At 42.8% G+C, this 19,281-nt stretch overlaps 1 protein-coding gene across 1 annotated transcript in view; it reads right to left on the bottom strand.

Annotated features, from left to right (window-relative positions):
- Nucleotides 1–19,281, bottom strand: part of GUCY1A2 (guanylate cyclase 1 soluble subunit alpha 2) — a 193,611-nt gene that overhangs the window by 7,696 nt on the left and 166,634 nt on the right. Inside the window, exons 6-7 of the mRNA XM_066586260.1 lie at nucleotides 15,094–15,237; nucleotides 9,168–9,322 (exon numbers count right to left, since the gene is read on the bottom strand). Of these exons, the coding sequence (XP_066442357.1) occupies nucleotides 9,168–9,322; nucleotides 15,094–15,237 (299 nt within the window). The remainder of the gene's footprint in view (nucleotides 1–9,167; nucleotides 9,323–15,093; nucleotides 15,238–19,281) is intronic.

The following is a 19,281-nucleotide window of genomic DNA, read 5'->3' as shown; positions in this document are numbered from 1 at the left end:
GCGCTCATACAGTCGTTCAAAAGACTATTGGCCCATGTAAAAGGGCCTTAATGTGATCCTATGAATTTTTCCACACCTCTGTGTGAGTGTGTAAGAAAACCGTAATGCAAAATGTTGCAGTATTTTTCCAATATGCTCTTTTTGTACACAGTGACCCAGGGACAGATATTTACTCCTCCTTGTCAGTGGAAACTAATGAAATTAGATTCATGTGCACTACCGGTCAAAAGTTTTAGAAGATCAAAATTTTTCCAGTTTCTAGTGATATCGACACAGTTTTAAATCACAAAATGTAATTTGAAATAAAAGCATAGAACAAAATAAACATGTTAAGAATAAGATAAATAAAAATAATGGACTAATGGCTTTCTCACACGGGTGTTTTCTCCCAGGCATATTTCCCATGCGGGGGGGCATGCAACGGTACGCAATGTGTGCCGTGTGTGAGAGGCGCTGTTGAAAGTAATGTAGAGTTAGTTATGCTCGCTGAACCCACGTGTGTAATAGGCGGTAAAAAATGCCTAAGGGTGCCTGCACACGAGCAGAATTTCAAGCGCGTGATTTTAGGCACATAATCCGCCCCAGACCGCAGCCAATATACTCCTATGAGGATCCGCAGTTGTCCCCAGACGGACGGATGTGTATCGCGTTTTTTCACGCGAGTGAAAAAATCTGCGACCTGTTCTAATTTTGGTCGGATCATGCGCGTGAAGCCTCCAATACAAGTGAATGGGTGCGTTTTTTCACGCAGTACATCCGGAGTGCAGCTGCGGATGAAGTCACTGGTTGCTATGACTACAGGAAGTAGGCATGGTAGGAGGCGTCCCAGCACACAGCACAGAGCTTCACAGGCACATTTCAACTGCAGATCTGTCCTTTCAGTCCCCTCATCTACCAGAGAGCAGCCAGCAGACACCAGCCAGGGTGCACCCAGTACCTCCTTTTTTTCCTGGGGGGCTCTTCCTCCTCCGTTACCGCAGTACGTCCGAAAAAAGTTACATGGATCAACCATGCCCACCGGGTGAAAGCATGTTGCCAGAATAATTTAACAGTGCTCACACAAGCAAGAGGGACAGAACGGAGTCTGGGTGTTGGTTTTTAAGCTGTTTTCCAGGGAATGGGCAGTTCTCTAGGGGTTGGGTTTACAATAAGGGTGTCTTCCGGATTTTTCTGCGCGTTTTTTTCCGCAACACATCCGCGTATATCCGCGCGTGATTTTTCACGCATCCGCACCTATCCGCAAGCACATTTAGGTACCATACGCGCGTGAAAATCCGCGAGTGGAATCCGGAACGCTCGTGTGCAGGCGGCCTAAGTGAGAGAGCCTTAACTTTGCTTCACTAGATTAAATCTTGATTTTTGCCTCTTCAAAGTAGCCTCCTCTCGCTGATATATCAGCTTTACACAATCCAGGCATTCTTTCTACAATTGCATTGAGATATTTTGCTGAACTTTCTTCCCAGCATTGTTGCAGAAGTTCTCACAAATGTGCCGCACTTGTAAGTTGCTTTGCTTTCACCCTTCTGTTCAGTTAGTCCCAAACAAACTCAACTGGGTTTAAGTCTGGAAACTAAGCAGGCTATTCTATTCTTTAAAGTCTAGCGACTTATTCTTGTCTTGAGTAGTTCTGAAGAATATTTTGACTATTGTCTTGCTGTTACATGAACCCTTGGCCAACTGGGCGTACACCAGAGAGTACTGCACGGAATATGAAAATGTCAAATGTGCCAGTCGCCCTGTGCAAGTTGCCAACTGTGGACCCAACAAAAGACTCTGTGTCACATGCTCAGAAACCATCCTTTCGCCTACTCAACGACATACAAAAACCCAGTGTCATCCACCAAAGAGATCAAATTTTGATTCATTACTCCATAAGACTTTCTTCCACTCTTCAGTAGTTCACTAGAGGTGCTGCTTGGTCCAGGCAAGTCTTTATTTTCAAATCTTCGTGGGTTTCTTACTGATATGCTTCATCTCAAACTTGCAGGTAGAAGTCTTCACTTCACAGTTGAAAAGGAAACTTTACTTTTTCCGCCATTAAGTTGAGCTTGAAGATTTTGGTCTGTGAGATGCTGATTACACAAACTGTTGACTCTCCAAAACTTGTCATCTGATTTTGTAGTGGCCTTTTATGGATCCTAGGCAGTGTTTTCGTACACTAGTTTTCAGGACTAGTGTTGAGCGAACCGAACCAGTAAAACCCTGTTTCAGCTAGAACTTTACTAAAAGCTTGGTTTGGGTTCATGCCAAAATGAATTTTTAGCAAAGTTCTACCTGAGACAGGGTTCAGCTAGTTTAGTTTGCTCAACACTACTGAGGAGCTTCAATCTATGTCTTTCAATGTCCCTAAACTATAGGAACCACAATGGGAGAAACAGCTTGAAAAAAATAGATTTGCTTGTTTTCATACAGTACTAATATGCAAATCACACTGAATAAACACAGTACTAAAATATCCTTGGATAACATCAACAAAACATTAATTCCGATGGGCATCATGTAATGCTTTGTTTAACCTGCGGGGGCATTGTAGGAGAATTTGACACTTCCTGCTAAGTTACCCCACTGATTATACTTGATTCCTAGCAGCAGAAATACTGTGATCAGATAGTTTCTAAGTGACCCCTGTAAATAAAAACGGGGATTGTTTAAAGTGAATAACCCCTTGAACTAATTCAATTATCGCATTTAGTATGCTTTTTCCAGAGAGAGTTAGCTTCTAAGTATAACTGAATGCAAATTGATTCTTGATATATTTTGGAATATCTAACAGCACACTGAGAAGAATATATCTTGCTATCACCTGAAAACAGCATAATGTAGTGATTATCATCTACATATAGCCGGTGGGAGAGACATTTGGGGATTTGGGGGGAGTTGGTGAGCGATACCAAAAGTAGAGGTAATTAGAGGGCCTCCTGTGCAGTTTTCTCACCACGGGAAATAGATGCAAAATAAAAAAAGAGCAATTAGCTTGGCAAAAAATCATTAGTATTCATCCTTTTAAAGAAGTGCTATAATTATCTGTAATATGAGCAATTGTTGTAGTCTCACAGCTGAAGGCTATGACGGTGTTGAAAGTAAAATCTCCTGGAAATGTTATCCCCCTCTGAATAATAATAAATATGTTGTTCTACATCCCATTGACTTGTTCTCCGGATAAAACTTGGTTATACATGTACTAATTGTATGTTACAAGTCATATTACGTTACATTTCATAGAGAACTCGTGAGGCAGACTGTTCCAATTCCAAAAAATCAGTAAATGTAATAACTTTATACTGACTGGAACAATGCAGGTCCAATTTCACTTTCCAATGTCCATTGGATTGCTAGGTAGAGGGGGGCAGGCATGATTTTTGGTAGTGAGGGGCTTTAAAATAAATTTATCACTAAGAAACATCATAAATCAAACGTAATCAAAAATAGGCGATATACATAGAAGTGTAACCATGCTAATATTTCTTTGCACAGCTACTCCATAACTCCAAAATCTCATTTTTCATGTGGTATGGGTGGTATGCAAATTAGCTTCAACCGTTCCGATGGATGTTTTAATCACGGGACTGATCTGGACTCTTACCTCCGCCATCGGCACAAGCCATAGCTCCTTGGCTCTTGACTGACGTCTCCAACTCCTTAAAGCTGGAGACACCACGCATTTCATATACTGTTCTTGCAGCGCACTTCCGGAATCGATACATACAAGGTGACATGAACAAGGCTAATGGCCATAGCTAGGGGCATTACTGCACACGCACCGGTTTCAGAAGCACGGTGTCTGGCACGCATTGTGTCTCCAGCTCAAAGGAGCTGGAGACCACAATCATGAGCAAATGGGTGTGGTATACAGAGCCAGTATCATCATGGTTAATAGGCAAGAGGTCTTTATTGTAGTTATACAGGGTCTGTATAGCATAAGCAACGTGTTTCGGAGGGCTCAGATAGCCGACAGTCTCCTTTCTTAATCATAGTAATCAAATACTAAACAGGCCTATTCAAAGAAGTCGAATATCGACCTTCAACATTGGTGTCAGTGTGAGGAGGCATGTCTCTCGGGCATCACATGGCAGCGTATGTTCCGATTTCAGGAAGCACACGTTGGCAGAAGCATGCATCACCAAAAGGGACAAGATTGGGGTGGATCATTATTAGATTTACAACTTTTTATTCAAAAATTGAACACTAATAATTGGGGGCTGGATTTAAGTTTGTATGAGGAAGGGGATCGAATACTCATAGAAATGCATTTTAAATTAATTGATACAATTATAGTACTTTGGCCTTCCAAAGTTGTAGTCCAAAAAATGGAAAATCAATATCCCTTAAGGGCAATTTAAGAGGGTGAAGAGGAAATGTACCTCTATGTCTAGCTTTGTGAAACAATCCATGGTTTCAAAGGAGCGATTTAATAAGAAGGGCTACCCTAAAGGGTTGATGCAGTCTGATTCTGATAGGGTAAATACATTAGACTAAATATCCTGCCTGTAAAAGGTCTATGCCCTAACTGAAGAATTGGAGTTATTATCTGAAGGACACTTCTGGATCTCCTTGCACTCCTGAGAGCTTATATTTCCTTTTATTTTGGTATATTTACACCTTATAATGCAAAAGGTTGGCAATGTTAATTATTGATGGTCTTCATCAAAGACTCCTATTGAAAGAGACCGAAGTTCTTTGGTTTCTTACTTGACTGGTGGAAGGGGTATATCATCGCCAAAGGGTTGCCAAAAAATAAAATTGTGGCCTGTTATATGCCACATCTTATTGATTCACTTTGGAAAGCTCACTTCAGAATGCCAACAGGTTACAAATTCGAGTAGGTCTTCAGTAGAAAACAGCTGACCAAAGAAAAGATCCTACAGTATGTTGCATCTGCATTTCCCCTGTTCTGTATTAATAGACCAGATCCACTCTCTGCTTCCAGTTTGGTTCCCAAAGGATGTCTTGTGTAAGGCCAGGATAGAAGTCAAGATAGAAAAAGTACAAAACCAGGCCTTGGCTCCATTCAGACCTTGTTATGGCCTCTTTCTAGGCATCGCATAGGGGTTTCTATTTAAAATCCCACAGCATCCTGGATCTGAACATAATCTATCTCAGCCGTTAATGAAAACTTCTGAAATGAATACCAGTAGGTCTGTGTTTTGACAGGTTTCCCTAGAAGAACATGGAAAGAAAGAATAACATGGTGGACTGTGCTATTCTTTCTGGCCCAAAATGCCAGGAATGAAGCCTGCCAAAATTGAGACCTATAGGGTAGGTTCAGTTCAGGTCCAGTCCAGGGGTGCTGCCTTTGGGATTTTAATCAGAAAACTCAACTGGCTCTTAGTTGGTCAACAATAAAATGCAGTGTACCAGATATATGGAGAATACAAGCACACACTCATAGACTTTCTCAGTACAGCTCACATGGTAAAGTCTGAGCAAAAAAGTAGTATGAAAGATCCCACAAGAACTTCAGGCCTCATTAGCTACTTGTCAAGAAACTTGAAATGTAAACTCATCCAAAAACAAAATTACTATTTTTGGAAATAGCACAGTAGAATATTAAAATGTTCAGAAACTTGCACAGAACTGTGACTCCTTTAAAGGAAAAGAACATAAAACGTGCTTCTCATTTTCGCTATGGAATGCTAAATGTCTTACGATCACGTCCAGCACATTTTTACTTTCTGGTGATGAAAATTGATTACTTTGGTAGAGTGTTCTACTTAATCTCTTCAATCATCTTTTGTAAAGCAGAAACAAGATCAAGACACAAGTGTGGGGAATGAAGTTAAAAGTATTAACGCATAATAGAGAATGCAATTTAACTCATTGGATCCCATTTGGAAGTGCTTACGAAATAGTTAGGAACATAATTTAGATTTTGCTTTCTGCTGATCTTGATATAATATCTTCAGTTTTCATTTTTTACTTACAAGCGATGGCCTTCTACAATCCCTTCTAAACTAATGCTTTGGTGCCACCATACCCAGGATCAACAGCAGGTGAATGTAGGCCCTGGTTAACAAAGTCATGACGAGGTTCCTGTCTATCCAATGCTCTGATAAGCACAGTGGAAGTTTATTTAGATTGCCATTACCAGCCCAAGCCAAGTGAGCTATGGTATCTGCCAAGTTATGGCTGGTGCTGACCTTAATCCTGATCATGCCCCATACCTAGTGCATTTGGTTTCCCATGTACGTGGCCATAAGTTTAAAGGGAACCTGTTATAGTTATAGTGCTATAGTTAAGTTATAGTGCTGTTAGGGTACATGATAGATGGGTGATCTATTTGCTACACTCACCCTTAACCCTTTGCAATCCAATTTTGGATTCAGGGTTTCCTAGGGGGCCTTTCTCTTTTTGCCATTATACAATGGCACCATCTGCTGGCTAGAGCCAGTACTGCGGTATGGGACATGCCAGAGAGGCATGCCAGAGTATTAGCGTACTCGATGGTGCTCGTTACTCGAACGAGCATCAAATCGTGTTCGACCCTGCCCCAGCTTTTGGCTCCTCCCTGCTGTGACGTGCCTGTTTTGGCCCCTCCCCGCTGCAGCACGCGTCATTTGAAAATTTTTGGTCTGGCAGGAAGGGGAAGGAGAAGGGGGGAAGAGAGAGAGAGACGAACCAAGAAAAAAAAAAAAAGCTCAGGACCATGCGTTCCACATACAAAAATGCTCGTGTCTCCAATTGTTGTCAATGGGGTTCGTTACTCGAGTAGAGCTCTCGAATTTTACGAAAAGCTCGACTCGAATAACGCGGACCCGAGCATTTGGGTGCTCGCTCATCTCTAGTGGGCAACATTTTACCTATCCCAAAATGAGTTAAATATCACAACAATTGGTCAACATCTGGAAACTGCCATTGAATGTTAAATCCCCAGTCAACAATAAGATCCCCATATTTCTATGTTATAAGGGTGGTAGAGTGCTACATTTAGGTCTCCGTTCCAGTATTAAATCCCTGCTTACGTCATTGGATAAATACACCCTCCACGATCTGTAATTCAATTATGTTATAGCTCCAAGCACAGCTGTTCTCTGGAGAAATTACTCAGTTATCTCTCGGTGGATATTTCCTTCGCCAGACCATAAGCTGGAGTACTTACTGTACATTCTTCAAGAGTTCCCTATATACGGAAGACCCTATCTCTAATATAATCCCATTACTAATAGCTTGCCTCAACCGCTTAGCTGGAGGTTAAATGAAGGACATGACAATCCAGAAACTAAATAGGTTTTACTCTGAAGCTGCAGGAAAGTGCAGGTTAATTCATCCCCACTTTGACCTGCAGTAGTTGGCCCTCTCTGTCCAGCCACCTACTTCTGGTCTTCGCAAATTCTCCATTATAAGACAGTTATATGTTATGTTAAGTGATATTAAACATGTTATATAGATATTGAAATTCTAAAAAATTGAAAAAATTTTCAATATCTATAACATGTTTAATATCACTTATAGAGAACAATAAGCCTAATTATGAAGCTTAATTATATTAATTTATATGGACTTTAGAGAGATTTCTTCCCTGCGGAGATTGAAGTCCAGGACGCATGCGCTGGTATAGAGATACGCAAAAGACGTCCCTTTCAACTTAGACACGTAAAATACGTCTCCATTTGACGTGCGCATGCGCACTGGCACAAAGCCTACCCGGTCACAGAACGCCTATTAATTACGACAGCGCGGCTCCGACCGGCGTCCCACGCCATGAGCTTCGGACTATCAACCCCATAAGGTGAGCACACTATATAAAGGATGTTTGTCTATATGCATATTATGCTTGAAAAAGGCGTTTATTAGAACGCCGAAACGCGTTGCATTTTTACCGCTGTTTGTCCATTATTCTATGGAAACCTAAATACATTTATTTCATGGAAAAACTGTTTTGGGGAATGACAGTTAAGTTTTCCGGGTAAAAGATCCACAAAAAGAGCGCGGAAGAAGAGTTTTTTATCTTTGAATTTCTGCTATTTCCCCATTTTGGTTCGTTTACCTCCTGGGTAGAGATGAGCGAACCTACTCGTTTAGGGCGATTTTGCACTCGAGCACCGCTTTTTCCAAGTAACTGACTACACAGACGAAAAGATTCAGGGGGCGACGTGGTGGAGCGGGGGTAGCAGTGGGGAACAGGGGGGGCTCTCTCTTTCCCCCCCCACTCCCCTCTGCAACCCCCCGCTCACCCCCGGCGCCCCCCGAATCTTTTCGCCCGAGTAGTCAGTTACTTGGAAAAAGTAGTGCTCGAGTGCAAAATCGCCCTAAACGAGTACGTTCGCTCATCTCTACTCCTGAGTTTTTTTCTTCCTGCTGCCCCCCTTAACCCTGAAGGATTACTGAGGATCTTCATTTATTACAAGCATACCGGGACCATCGGTGCAAGCGGGATGTCCCCCCTCCACTTCAGGGGCCCCGCTATGCACCAGGTGAGTTAATCCCATTTACATTTCGGAACATTGTGTGGTGGCGCGGATCGCTACTCTTAATCATACAATAAAAGTTAACCTACAGATGTAAAAAAGTTTCACTTGACACTTAATACCTAAAGATAAAGTTCGGTGCTACAGTTTATGTCCTCTTTTAATAGCTTTTCAACGGCTTTCATTAAGATAAAATACCGTATCGTAGCAAGTTATTACAGTTGAGTTAAACTTTTGCTACATCTGTCCTAAAGTGTTCGGGATCATCTGGGTCATTAGGAGAATGCTTGGGTTATCCTTGCCTTTTAATGGGTTAACAATAGTGATGAGCGAGCATACTTGCTAAGGGCAATTGCTCGAGCAAGCATTGCCCTTAGCGAGTACCTGCAAGCTAGAGAGAAAAGGTTCGGCTGCCGGCGGCGGGCAGGGAGCGGCGGGGGAGCGCGGGGAGGTACAGAGGGTAGATCTCTCTCTCCCTCTCCCCCCCCCCGCCCGCTCACCCTGCTCACTGCCGCAACTCACCTGTCACCCGCGCCGGCAGCCGAACCTTTTCTCTCGAGCGGGCAGGTACTCGCTAAGGGCAATGCTCGATCGAGCAATTGCCCTTAGCGAGTATGCTCGCTCATCTCTAGTTAACAACACTAAACAATTCCTATGACATTGGAGTAGATATGACTCAATGGATGATGACTAAGTATCTTGGTGACAAGATATGTCCAATATCTAAAATAGTGTGATCATTTATGAGCAGAACGCACTTACTGGTATGTTGTTGGACTAACGTTAATTCGTCGAGGAATACTCCCTGATTCAAATTTGCTAGCCAAAGTGACGTTGTTTCCGAAGAGACAATACCGAGGCATTCTAACTCCAACAACACCTGCAAAGACCGAACCGGAGTGAATACCTATTCTCATCTGGAAATAGAAAAATAGTATTATTAGCATAAAAGCCAGACTTTATACATATTTCACATATCATATAAGTAAGAATTTACGGCGTAAAAAAAAGCTAAAACATTTACAAACACATTAAAAACTAGTTGCGATCCGGTCCAAAACGGCAAGATCTACTGTAAAACACTACAGAGGCTTTCAGCCCATTGTTCTACAAATAGTTCCGTCTTTAGATTAATCACCAATACTTGGAATTGTGATTTACTGTACCAGATGAAAGCAATTTTCATGTTATATAAAGAGTACACGTATTTGCATTCGGCTGCTTGACATGAACAGAACATTGAAGAGTAAGATAGTTGCTTAGTAACATCCGATTTTCAAGGTGACATTTAAAACTTTTTTCTAAATTCATACGAAACATCTGCTATTTGTTAGACAAGACACATTTCTCTTTATAATGGCGCAATGCTAATACTTTTACATAAAGGCAGGAAGGGTTACGTGAGATTCTCTGTGCTAATGATACAATGCCAATCCCTTCGGCAGGCTCCGGTGCCAATTGCATTTCATTTTTAGAAAATGTCACTGGCAGCGTGCCAGCCGGGGCAGGCGAGGGATCAAAACGTCTAACTTCAAAACGTATCTGAAAGAATAAACATTTGTGTTATCGGCGTTTCTACAATAGGATGACTACAAATGCATAAATTGTCTATAACAAAATTATAGGAACCCTACATTATGTATTCAAGGAAAACCCTAATTGGGTGGTATTAGAGGGAGCCAACCACCATTTAGTGTGTTCTTCTGCATAGAAAAAGTCAACCGGTTCCGAAGGGCAGTTGGATGAATTGTATTCCTGCATAGAGAGCAGCGTTGAAGAGAGAGTAAAAGGAAGGCGCTAGGATGATGTAAGCCGGCTCTGTGATCGAGCCTTCTTCCTCAGGTACAGCCATGGGGAGCCAGTATGGAATTCCAGTCCTGCCTTCTGAAACATTAAAGCCTGCCCCGCAGCCTGGGGTGGTTGCTGGATCTGGAGCCCCAGAAAGGGAACACGGGAATGTGGTTCAGGAAATACAGGGATGAGTGTCGGGCATCGTTTGCCCAACATTCGTCCTGTGTAAATGGACCTTTATCCTGCTGCTATTCAAGGTGCCATAAGAACGTAATTCTCTACGTAAATTAAGTGTCCTGCTTAACTGAGGGCTCACTCACATGGGCATATGCCGCTGACATATTATGTGCATATTTTTCATGGTCGTAATAAGCGGTGGTAAAAGCCAATTGATTTCTATTGGGCCACTCACCCCTGTTTTTGTGAAAACATAGAGCATGTCCTGTTTTGGCACATAATCCACAATAATATATGCTATGGAGATTTAACATACGCATCAAATATGCATGTTATGTTATGTGCATTAAGCATATTGCCCGTGTGAATGAGGGGCCAACTTCTCATGTATCTGGAGGGATATATTTTCTCCTTGAGCAGAGTGTCAACATAGTCCATGCAATGCTCCCTAGGTAAAAAGTAATGTTGATCCAGAGCAAGGCGAAAAAAACCCAATGAGTTAGAAGGCAATTTTTATAATTTTAGGGGAAAAAATTCCTTCCCGTCTCAAATCTGGCCATTAGAATAATCCCCAGATGACCGACCCTTCTGAAGTAATCAGTGACTATAACATGTAATATTGTAACCCTCAAGAAAGGAGTGCAGGTCCCTCTTATACTCTTTTAGTGATCTGCCATCACCACGCCCTTAGGCCGAGATTTGAATCCAAAGTCAATAGCCATATAGGAAGCCACCTACTAAGAGGTGGGACTGTGTAGTTACTTTTTCATCCCCTATGTGCATGTATTTGGAAAAACTATTGCATCCTTATTACAGGTCACTAAGCACCCTGCCTTACGCCCCTATGTTTACTGATAGAGAGGTTAGTATTTGCTGTACTAATATCATTTTCTAACCATGTTAAAGATCAATGACAGTATCTTAAAGGGGTTTGGAAAATGTACTTCAGTTGGTGGGATCTCTAATAGAGTTGAGCGAACATACTCTGCCGAGCTTGATGCTCGTTCGAGTATTAGCATACTCGATGGTGCTCGTTACTCGAATGAGCATCAAGCCATGTTCGACCTCGCCCCAGCTTTTGGCTCCTCCCTGCTCTAACGTGCCTGTTTTGGCCCCTTCCCGCAGTAGCGTGCGTCATTGCCAAATTTTTTGTCAGAGAGAGAGAGAGAGACAAAAAAAGCTCGGCACCCGGCGTCACACATACAAAAATGCTCGAGTCTCCGATTGTAGTCAATGTTGTTCATTACTCGAGTGGAGCTCTCAAATTTTAGGAAAAGCTCGACTCTAATAACGTGGACTCGAGCATTTGGGTGCTCGCTCATCTGTAATCTCTAACGATGAACTGGTTATAGGATGTCTTACTACTTGGACCTCCACCAGTCATCTGTAAAGGAACCCAGCAGCAAGCATTCAATTTCCCTGCAGCATCACCGCAGGACAAATGAAGCATTACACATTTTCTATTGAAATCATTGGGCTACTAATGTAGAGTGAGAGACGCTCTTTGTAGGCACTCTCTGCTCTGGTTTATAGATATGGGTTCAGCATGTGGGACCTAACTCTTTTGACTCATAGTGTCCTAAAAGCGAATTTAAAAATGTGTTTTTTTAATCTAAACCATACTACCCCTTTAAATTGAGCACAAGGACGACATAACAAGCCTAGAAGAGACGGGGGTTCTGTGTTTTCAGTTTAGGTGGTAGAGAGTTTTTTGTATAACTTTTCATCTATACCGTGCTGCCATATTTCTGGCACACTTAAGTGTGACTATTACAGACACCAGGGCCGAGCGGATAGGCATTTGCTGTATGCTCCTCCACAGCGGACAGAAACCTATGAAAGCACATCAAGAAAAAATAAACTCTTTGAATTTAATGTGAAGTCGTGCTGCATCCAGTCCTGCGCCGTACATCTACAGCACTAATAACAGTATCAGCATGATGCCCATGAGGAACAAGCTGCCATACTGCCCGTACACAGACTGTGACAAGCGGGCTCTATAATGAGGAAGAGTAAAGGGGGATTTATGTTACCCACTAGCAGAATCAACAGGAATATCTGTCTGGATGATGAGCGTTCACTAACAAGAGTATATACTGTATATATTATCCAGGCAACTTCTCTGCTTCATGTAGATGTAAGCTAAGACATCCATGCAGCAAGTGGCGGTTCTGCTCATTCTCTGTTGGAAACACATTATAGCATAAGAAATAATGCAAGTTCTGCTCATTGAAAACAATGTAGCAAAAAGCAGACCCATTTTCAATTATCCTATTAGGGCATGCTAATTTAGAGGAATTCCTTAATCAATTCTGATATCAATTAGTGGCTACAGTGTCTCCATGTCACATCTGTTCAGTCCTATTGGCAAAGCCAACAAACAAATGGCTGAATAATGTGTAAAGCACATAGAATAACAGAGATGCAAGAAGTGCAAGATAATAAACGGATAATGGAAGTAACGGACGTTAGACCTGAGTTTTTTCTCTATATATGCTCTAACTGGACATTCAATAGAGTAGAGCACCTGCCCTGAAAAGGGTGACTCCACAGCTGGAACCTAACTATGTTTCCTGATGTCCCTAGATGTAATTAAAAGGAAACGGTGGACCTAAGGGAAGGGTAAAGCAGATAAGACTTATAAAGGAGTGCAAGAGAAATAAAGAGACAGTAGTAATCCAAAGTCCAATAACGGAAGGCACAAATAAGCACACAAAAGCTCAAAAGGCAAAGTTACACCAAGCAACAGAGCAGGAACAGAAACACCAATATATAACAAAAGTATTACTGGCATCCTCTACACAGAGGAGTCACAACAAATACCCAAATGATAGACAGCCCAGTCAGCCAATCAGTTAGGAAACAGAAGGGAGATATTTTTCCCTCAACGTCCAGCGCTGCACACGCGCTAGCAGGCGCATCACATGGTCTGGGGCTGATGCCGTCACAGCACATCGGACCAGCAAATACACCTGGCGCCCATCAGCGTTGTGACACTCCATCTGTAGAGGACCTGCTTATCCAAGCATTACCTAGACAGTTCACTAATTTTAATGGGCACCATGTAATGCTTTATTTCACCTGTAGAGGTGCTGCAGGAGCAGGTTTGTCTGCGGATTAGTGCTGATTATTGGGAGGCCCAGATGCAAGGCACTCTACATTTTTCTTATTATTGGGTGATCCTTCTAACAAAAAAAAGGATTGTTCTAGAGATGAGCGAACCTACTCGGACACGCCCCTTTTTCGTCTGAGCACCGCGATTTTTGAGTACTTCCGTACTTGGGTGAAAAGATTCGGGGGGCGCCATGGGTGAGTGGGGGGTTGCAGCGGGGTTGCACCGGCGCCCCCCGAGTCTTTTCAATCGAGTACGGAAGTACTCGAAAATCGCGGTGCTCGATCGAGTAATTACTCGAAACGAGTATATTCGCTCATCTCTAGATTGTTCATAGCGGATAACCCCTTCAACCTCATTTCTTTGCATGGCACTAACTATATTGAAATGGCAGAACAACAAATGCTGTTATTTTGCTACAATGTTCTTAGTAAATTTGAGAACATAAAAGGGCAAGGTTTATACAGAAGACCTTCTCTGTGCCTTCTAAGAAAAAAAACAGCATAATTCATCTGTATGTTGTAGGCTCATTGCAAGACAAGAACCTTAAAAGGAATTCTCCTCTTTGAGCAGTTCTGTAACTACTTGTTAGAAGGGTCCCATGACAATAGGCAGATTACAAAGTGTCAACCTGCTGGGATCCTAAGTGGTCAGTTGTAATCTATGGGGCAGTAAGTGCTCAGTTTTCTTGCAGCGCCGCCACAGAAGAAATAAAGCATTACACAGTCCCCATTCAAATCAATGGGCTGTTTGTGTAATACTGGACAGAACAGGTCCTCCAGAGCAAGACCTGAGGATTCTGAGCAGAGGACCCCTCTATTAATTCAGAACTTCCAAATACGTCAGATGAAAATGGGTCTTCTCAACTGGAAACCCCTTCAAAGGGGGTGCAGTATATGATTTGGACAGTTCCAATTTTGCTTGGATGTTAAGCTGGTCATAAGGTGTCCCAGTACTGAGACACCTAGTGATCAGCTGTCATTTGGGATGGAACTTAATATTAAAGGGGTAGTCTGAGGATAAAAAAGATATTAAAATCTGCTGAGTGCCACAGAAAAACATAAAAAAGTCATACTCAAATCACCCGATCCCCTGCTAGCTTCCGTTCTGAAGGGTCCGATCTCCCGCTGCAGCAATGATGTCTCATGACACGTGACTGCTGCAGCCAATTAACAGCTGATCCTGAGTTACACACAACTGGTAAATGGCTGCAGCAGTCACATGTCCTTGTGACTGGAGCTGGAAGCAGAGTCCAGCAGGGAGCCCGGCGCCGCAGGAACGGGGACTGCAGGGAATTGGGTGAGTGAAACTTCATGACATTTTTTTATGTTTTTATACAGCACTGAGCAAATTTCAATTCAATCCTTTTTTTCAACAGACAACCCCTTTAAGCATTCAATTGTATGTAGTGCCATTGTAGGTAATTTTTTTTTTACATAATTCCTAGTTAACCAACGGGTTGTCCAACACGTTGGGTCTTCGAGAGGGAATGCTCCTCAGTGTAGCCATTCTGTCCTCTGACTAAAAGATTTAGTTTATGAGCCATTTCAAATATAAAAAAGCTAAACGTAGCCTTATATCTAATCTCGTTATACAATATGAACATACCTGAATGGGCCTCCCGTCAGGAGTGAGAACTTCTTCTGATAGCTCCATCATCTTTAAAGCCATTAGTGCAATTGGCTTGGCATGGCTTTTACTTTTCCTGTGAAGTCCAGCGGCCACACAGTACGCATCTCCGATGGTTTCTACCTGTGTCAGACAGAGAAATAGAGAAATATATTTCATCAAAAGAATAAAGGTAATTTTATATATATATATATATATATATATATATATATATATATATATATATATATATTTATATAAATAATTTCCAGAAAACTTAAAGAGAAGCTGTCAGAAGCTTCAAACACATTAAACTGACTATGACAACGGAATAGTGAAGTAACGCTGTTTCTAAAATATATTTAGCTATGGCCGCTTAAGAAATCACCTTTTAAAATTCTCCCGCATGCATACAAATGAAGTAGAGTAGTCCAGTAGGCTGGACCATCTTTGCTTGCCAGAGTTTGCCTGATAAACACACCCCTTTTCGCTGAAGTGATGTGGATGACATTGGAGACTACTGATCCTAGCAGTCTCCACCCGATTTTGGGTTGATGATCAGCAAATGCGTAGATAAGTGTGCCGAATCTACCCACAAGAGAGACAGATGATCTGCACATGTGCCGGCTTGTGAACTTTCTCTGGAGAAAACATCATTGTGAATGGAAAGGAACGCAACTATTCACTGTCATTAGTGAAATGGACACAGCTTTGGTGTCTGTTTAACAAAGGTTACGTTATATTTGAAGTATAAAATAACGCAGTCAACTTTAGCGGAAACTTATAGAACATTTGTAAAACAGACACCAAGTACTCAAGAAGAGCCAGACAGGGACGTAGATGGGCATCAACCCAACATCCAGACTGGTATTGGCACCTTTGTGTGAGAAGGAACAGGAGGAGCAGTGCCAGAGCCCTATAAATTGACATGGTCTGCTTGCTTCTGACTAAACTGTCAGAAACATACTCCATTGAGATGGGGGTATAAAGGCCCGACGTTCCGGAAGTGGGACCTATGCACTGTGTAGCTTGATTAGCATTCACCAGAATTGGCAGGTCCACTATTAGTGCCCAGTCTCTACAGAGATGAGAACAGGTTTCACACTGAGATACAGACATATATAAAAGAGTCTGGAAACAATAAAAGTCATTGAGATTCGATGTGCGATATAAGTGTTCCGGTATACATAATATGGTATATGTAATATAGCAGGAGACTAGGGCTACTCATAGACTTTCGTCACATAACACAAGATCATATACATTTTTGGTTCACTTTGTCATTCCTCTTAGTACATATATGTAGCAAGGCACATTGTCTTGTTGTAATTGAAGTACTGCTGACCAATCCCGGAGTATTACCACATTATTGTCTACAATGTCAAGGTACACCTCCGTGTTCATGGTTCTTGCCACTACAACCAATGGACAGAGACCATGCCACATAAAACATCCCTAGACCTCTGCTGACCATAACTGTGGCCCCATCACACTTGGGCAAGAGGCGTTCCCCAGGCATCCATCACACCCAGGTACGTGCATCAGATTTGAAGATTCAGCACTTCATAGAACATTAGAGATGAGCGAGCACGCTCTCAAACAGCAGTTACTCGAGCGAGCATCGCTCATCTCAAGTAACTGCTTACTGGTCCGAGTTTGCTCGGAGGGGCGGGGGTGAGTGGCGGGGGTAGCAGGGGGGGAGAGTGAGAGAGATCTCTCTCTCTCTCAACCCCCCGCTCACCCTCGCCAGCCGCCGCTCACCCCCACCGCCCCCCCCTCCTTCCCCGAGCACGCTCGGACCAGTCGATGCTAGCTCAAGTAACTGCTGTTTCCGAGCGTGCTCGCTCATCTCTACAGAACATTCTTCCATTGCTAACTGTCCAATGACGACTCTCCTTGCACCACTATAGATGGACCATTATATTGTGTTCCATGATGGATGGCTTGTGTGCAGAGGCATAACCCATATATCCAATAGCGTGCAGTTCCCGTCACAAACTATGGATGACACCTCCAAGGGTCTACATCTTATGTAGCATGGTTTAGGACATGGTTCTTGCTAAAAAGACACAATCCATTCTACTGATATGGGTGTCCAAATACTTTTGGTAGGATACTGTACTTCTTATCCACCAACTACTCTACATAACCCTTAAACCATCCAGAAGTAATATAAAATTTGGGGATCCATAATGAATTTATCCCACTCTTCAAACGACTCCCACCAGTTAATGCTAGCTTTTGCAACAAAAAACATTACATATATGAAAAGAGCGTTGATCCATGGACACATGATACAAAAACAATAGCAAATGCCATACCATGCTATGAGGGTATGTGGGCAGGACATGGCCTTCATCCTAACCTCCTCTTTGCATTGGTTCTGCTGTTTCATGCACTGCCTGCACACTCCCCTTTCCAGCCATGACCTGCTGTATTCATCCTCCTCTGTCAAGTAGACACACACTTATGGCTGCGCCTGCAATGCAGTTTAGTGCTTGAGCAATGCCAGTACTTAGATTGGAGTTGGGGGAAAGTCAAAAATACAATCTAGTTATCTCTTCCTAGGGCTACTTCTTGACACTACTCGACACTTCTCGAACTCCATAAGTTTACTACTAGAGATGAGCGAGTATACTCGCTAAGGCCCATTACTCGAGCGAGTAGTGCCTTAGCCGAGTAACTCCCCGCTCGTCTCTAAAGATTCAGGGGCCGGCGCCGGTGACAGGTGAGTAGAGGGGGGGGGGGGGGGGGGGAGAGATCTCCCCCCCGTTCCTCCTCACTCTCCCCCGCTGCTCCCCGCCCCTCGCCGGCCCCTACTAGAGATGAGCGGGGAGATACTCGGCTAAGGCACTACTCGCTCGAGTAATGTGCCTTAGCGAGTATACTCGCTCATCTCTATTTACTACTAACAACAACTATTAAATTGTTAAAGGAGTTGTCCTAGCTAATACAAAGAATTTGCCCAAAGCTAAGAATTGTGATGATATAATTAAAAAATGCTACAATTACTCATTTAATCCCCTGACACTCCAGCGCCATCATCCCTACCAGACGTTAGTTACTGTCCGCAGCGTTGATGTCCCATGCACCCATACACCCCACATGACAGCTGCAGCCAATCGCTGGCCCCAACGGTATATAGCACCAGACTACTGAAACCTGTGATTGGCTGTAGTGAACATGTAGGTGACCATGGTGCACCACTGCTGCAGCCATGTAAACCAAGACTGGTCAGGATGACCTGAATGGTAGCATTGAAGTGATCGGGGGAATAAACAGGTGAGTATATGGTAGCGTATTGTGTTACTTCCTCCCAATTCCTGGCTTTTGCCAATTTTTTGTTAACTTGGACAATCTCTTTCATTTTAACATTTTTCAAAGCTCTGATTTCCTTCAACTAAACTCGAAACTTTAGCATTGTGCTTTCTGCTACATTGCGAGACCCTGTGGCAAGTTATGAAATAAAGCAGTCTCTGATCTAATAAAACGTAACTCACTATAAGGACAGATGGCCGTGAGAACATAAATATTTGTAAACAAGCCGTGAACACAATGTATCAGCAGGTGTAGAAACAAAAGCAATACTAAGGATGAAAGAAAACGCGCTTCTTATACAAACTACGACTGAAGGCGCTTAACCTCCATTTCAGCGGCGGGCTCACTATGCGGCACAGCAGCCACAAGCATCCATCTCGATAACCGGCTGCAGAACAAAACACATTCTCTATGAAGCTGATCATTTGTTTTCTTTGCTTGTTTTCCTTAGATTGTATTATAAGTTATTATCCTGCAGAACTAGAGCTTTACAAGCCCATTTACAGCAAGGTTTTGCCATTCCGAGCCTCGTGTGGTGCAGAAATGCAGTCCTAAGCTCTCACTCATGACTTGAAGGTTGCAGGTTCAATCTGCACCTGGTTCAGGTACCTGGCTCAAGGTTGACTCAGCCTTCCTTCCTTCTGAGGATGGTAAAATGAGTACCAAGCTTGTTGGGGGGTAAAAGATGACTGAGGAAGCCAATGGCAAGCCACCCCGCAAAAATAGTCTGCCAAGAAAGTGATGGGTTTATTTAGAGGGGTGAACACAGATAACTGAGGGTCCTTGTGGAAGAACAAGGTATGGGGCCACTTATGTTAATACATCCTTAATTTACATCTTCTCAATTTTAACCCATGAAGGACCAAGTGG

Source organism: Eleutherodactylus coqui, chromosome 1 (genome assembly GCF_035609145.1).
Source record: "Eleutherodactylus coqui strain aEleCoq1 chromosome 1, aEleCoq1.hap1, whole genome shotgun sequence".
Taxonomy (NCBI): domain Eukaryota; kingdom Metazoa; phylum Chordata; class Amphibia; order Anura; family Eleutherodactylidae; genus Eleutherodactylus; species Eleutherodactylus coqui.
This window is presented reverse-complemented; position numbering and strand designations above follow the sequence as displayed.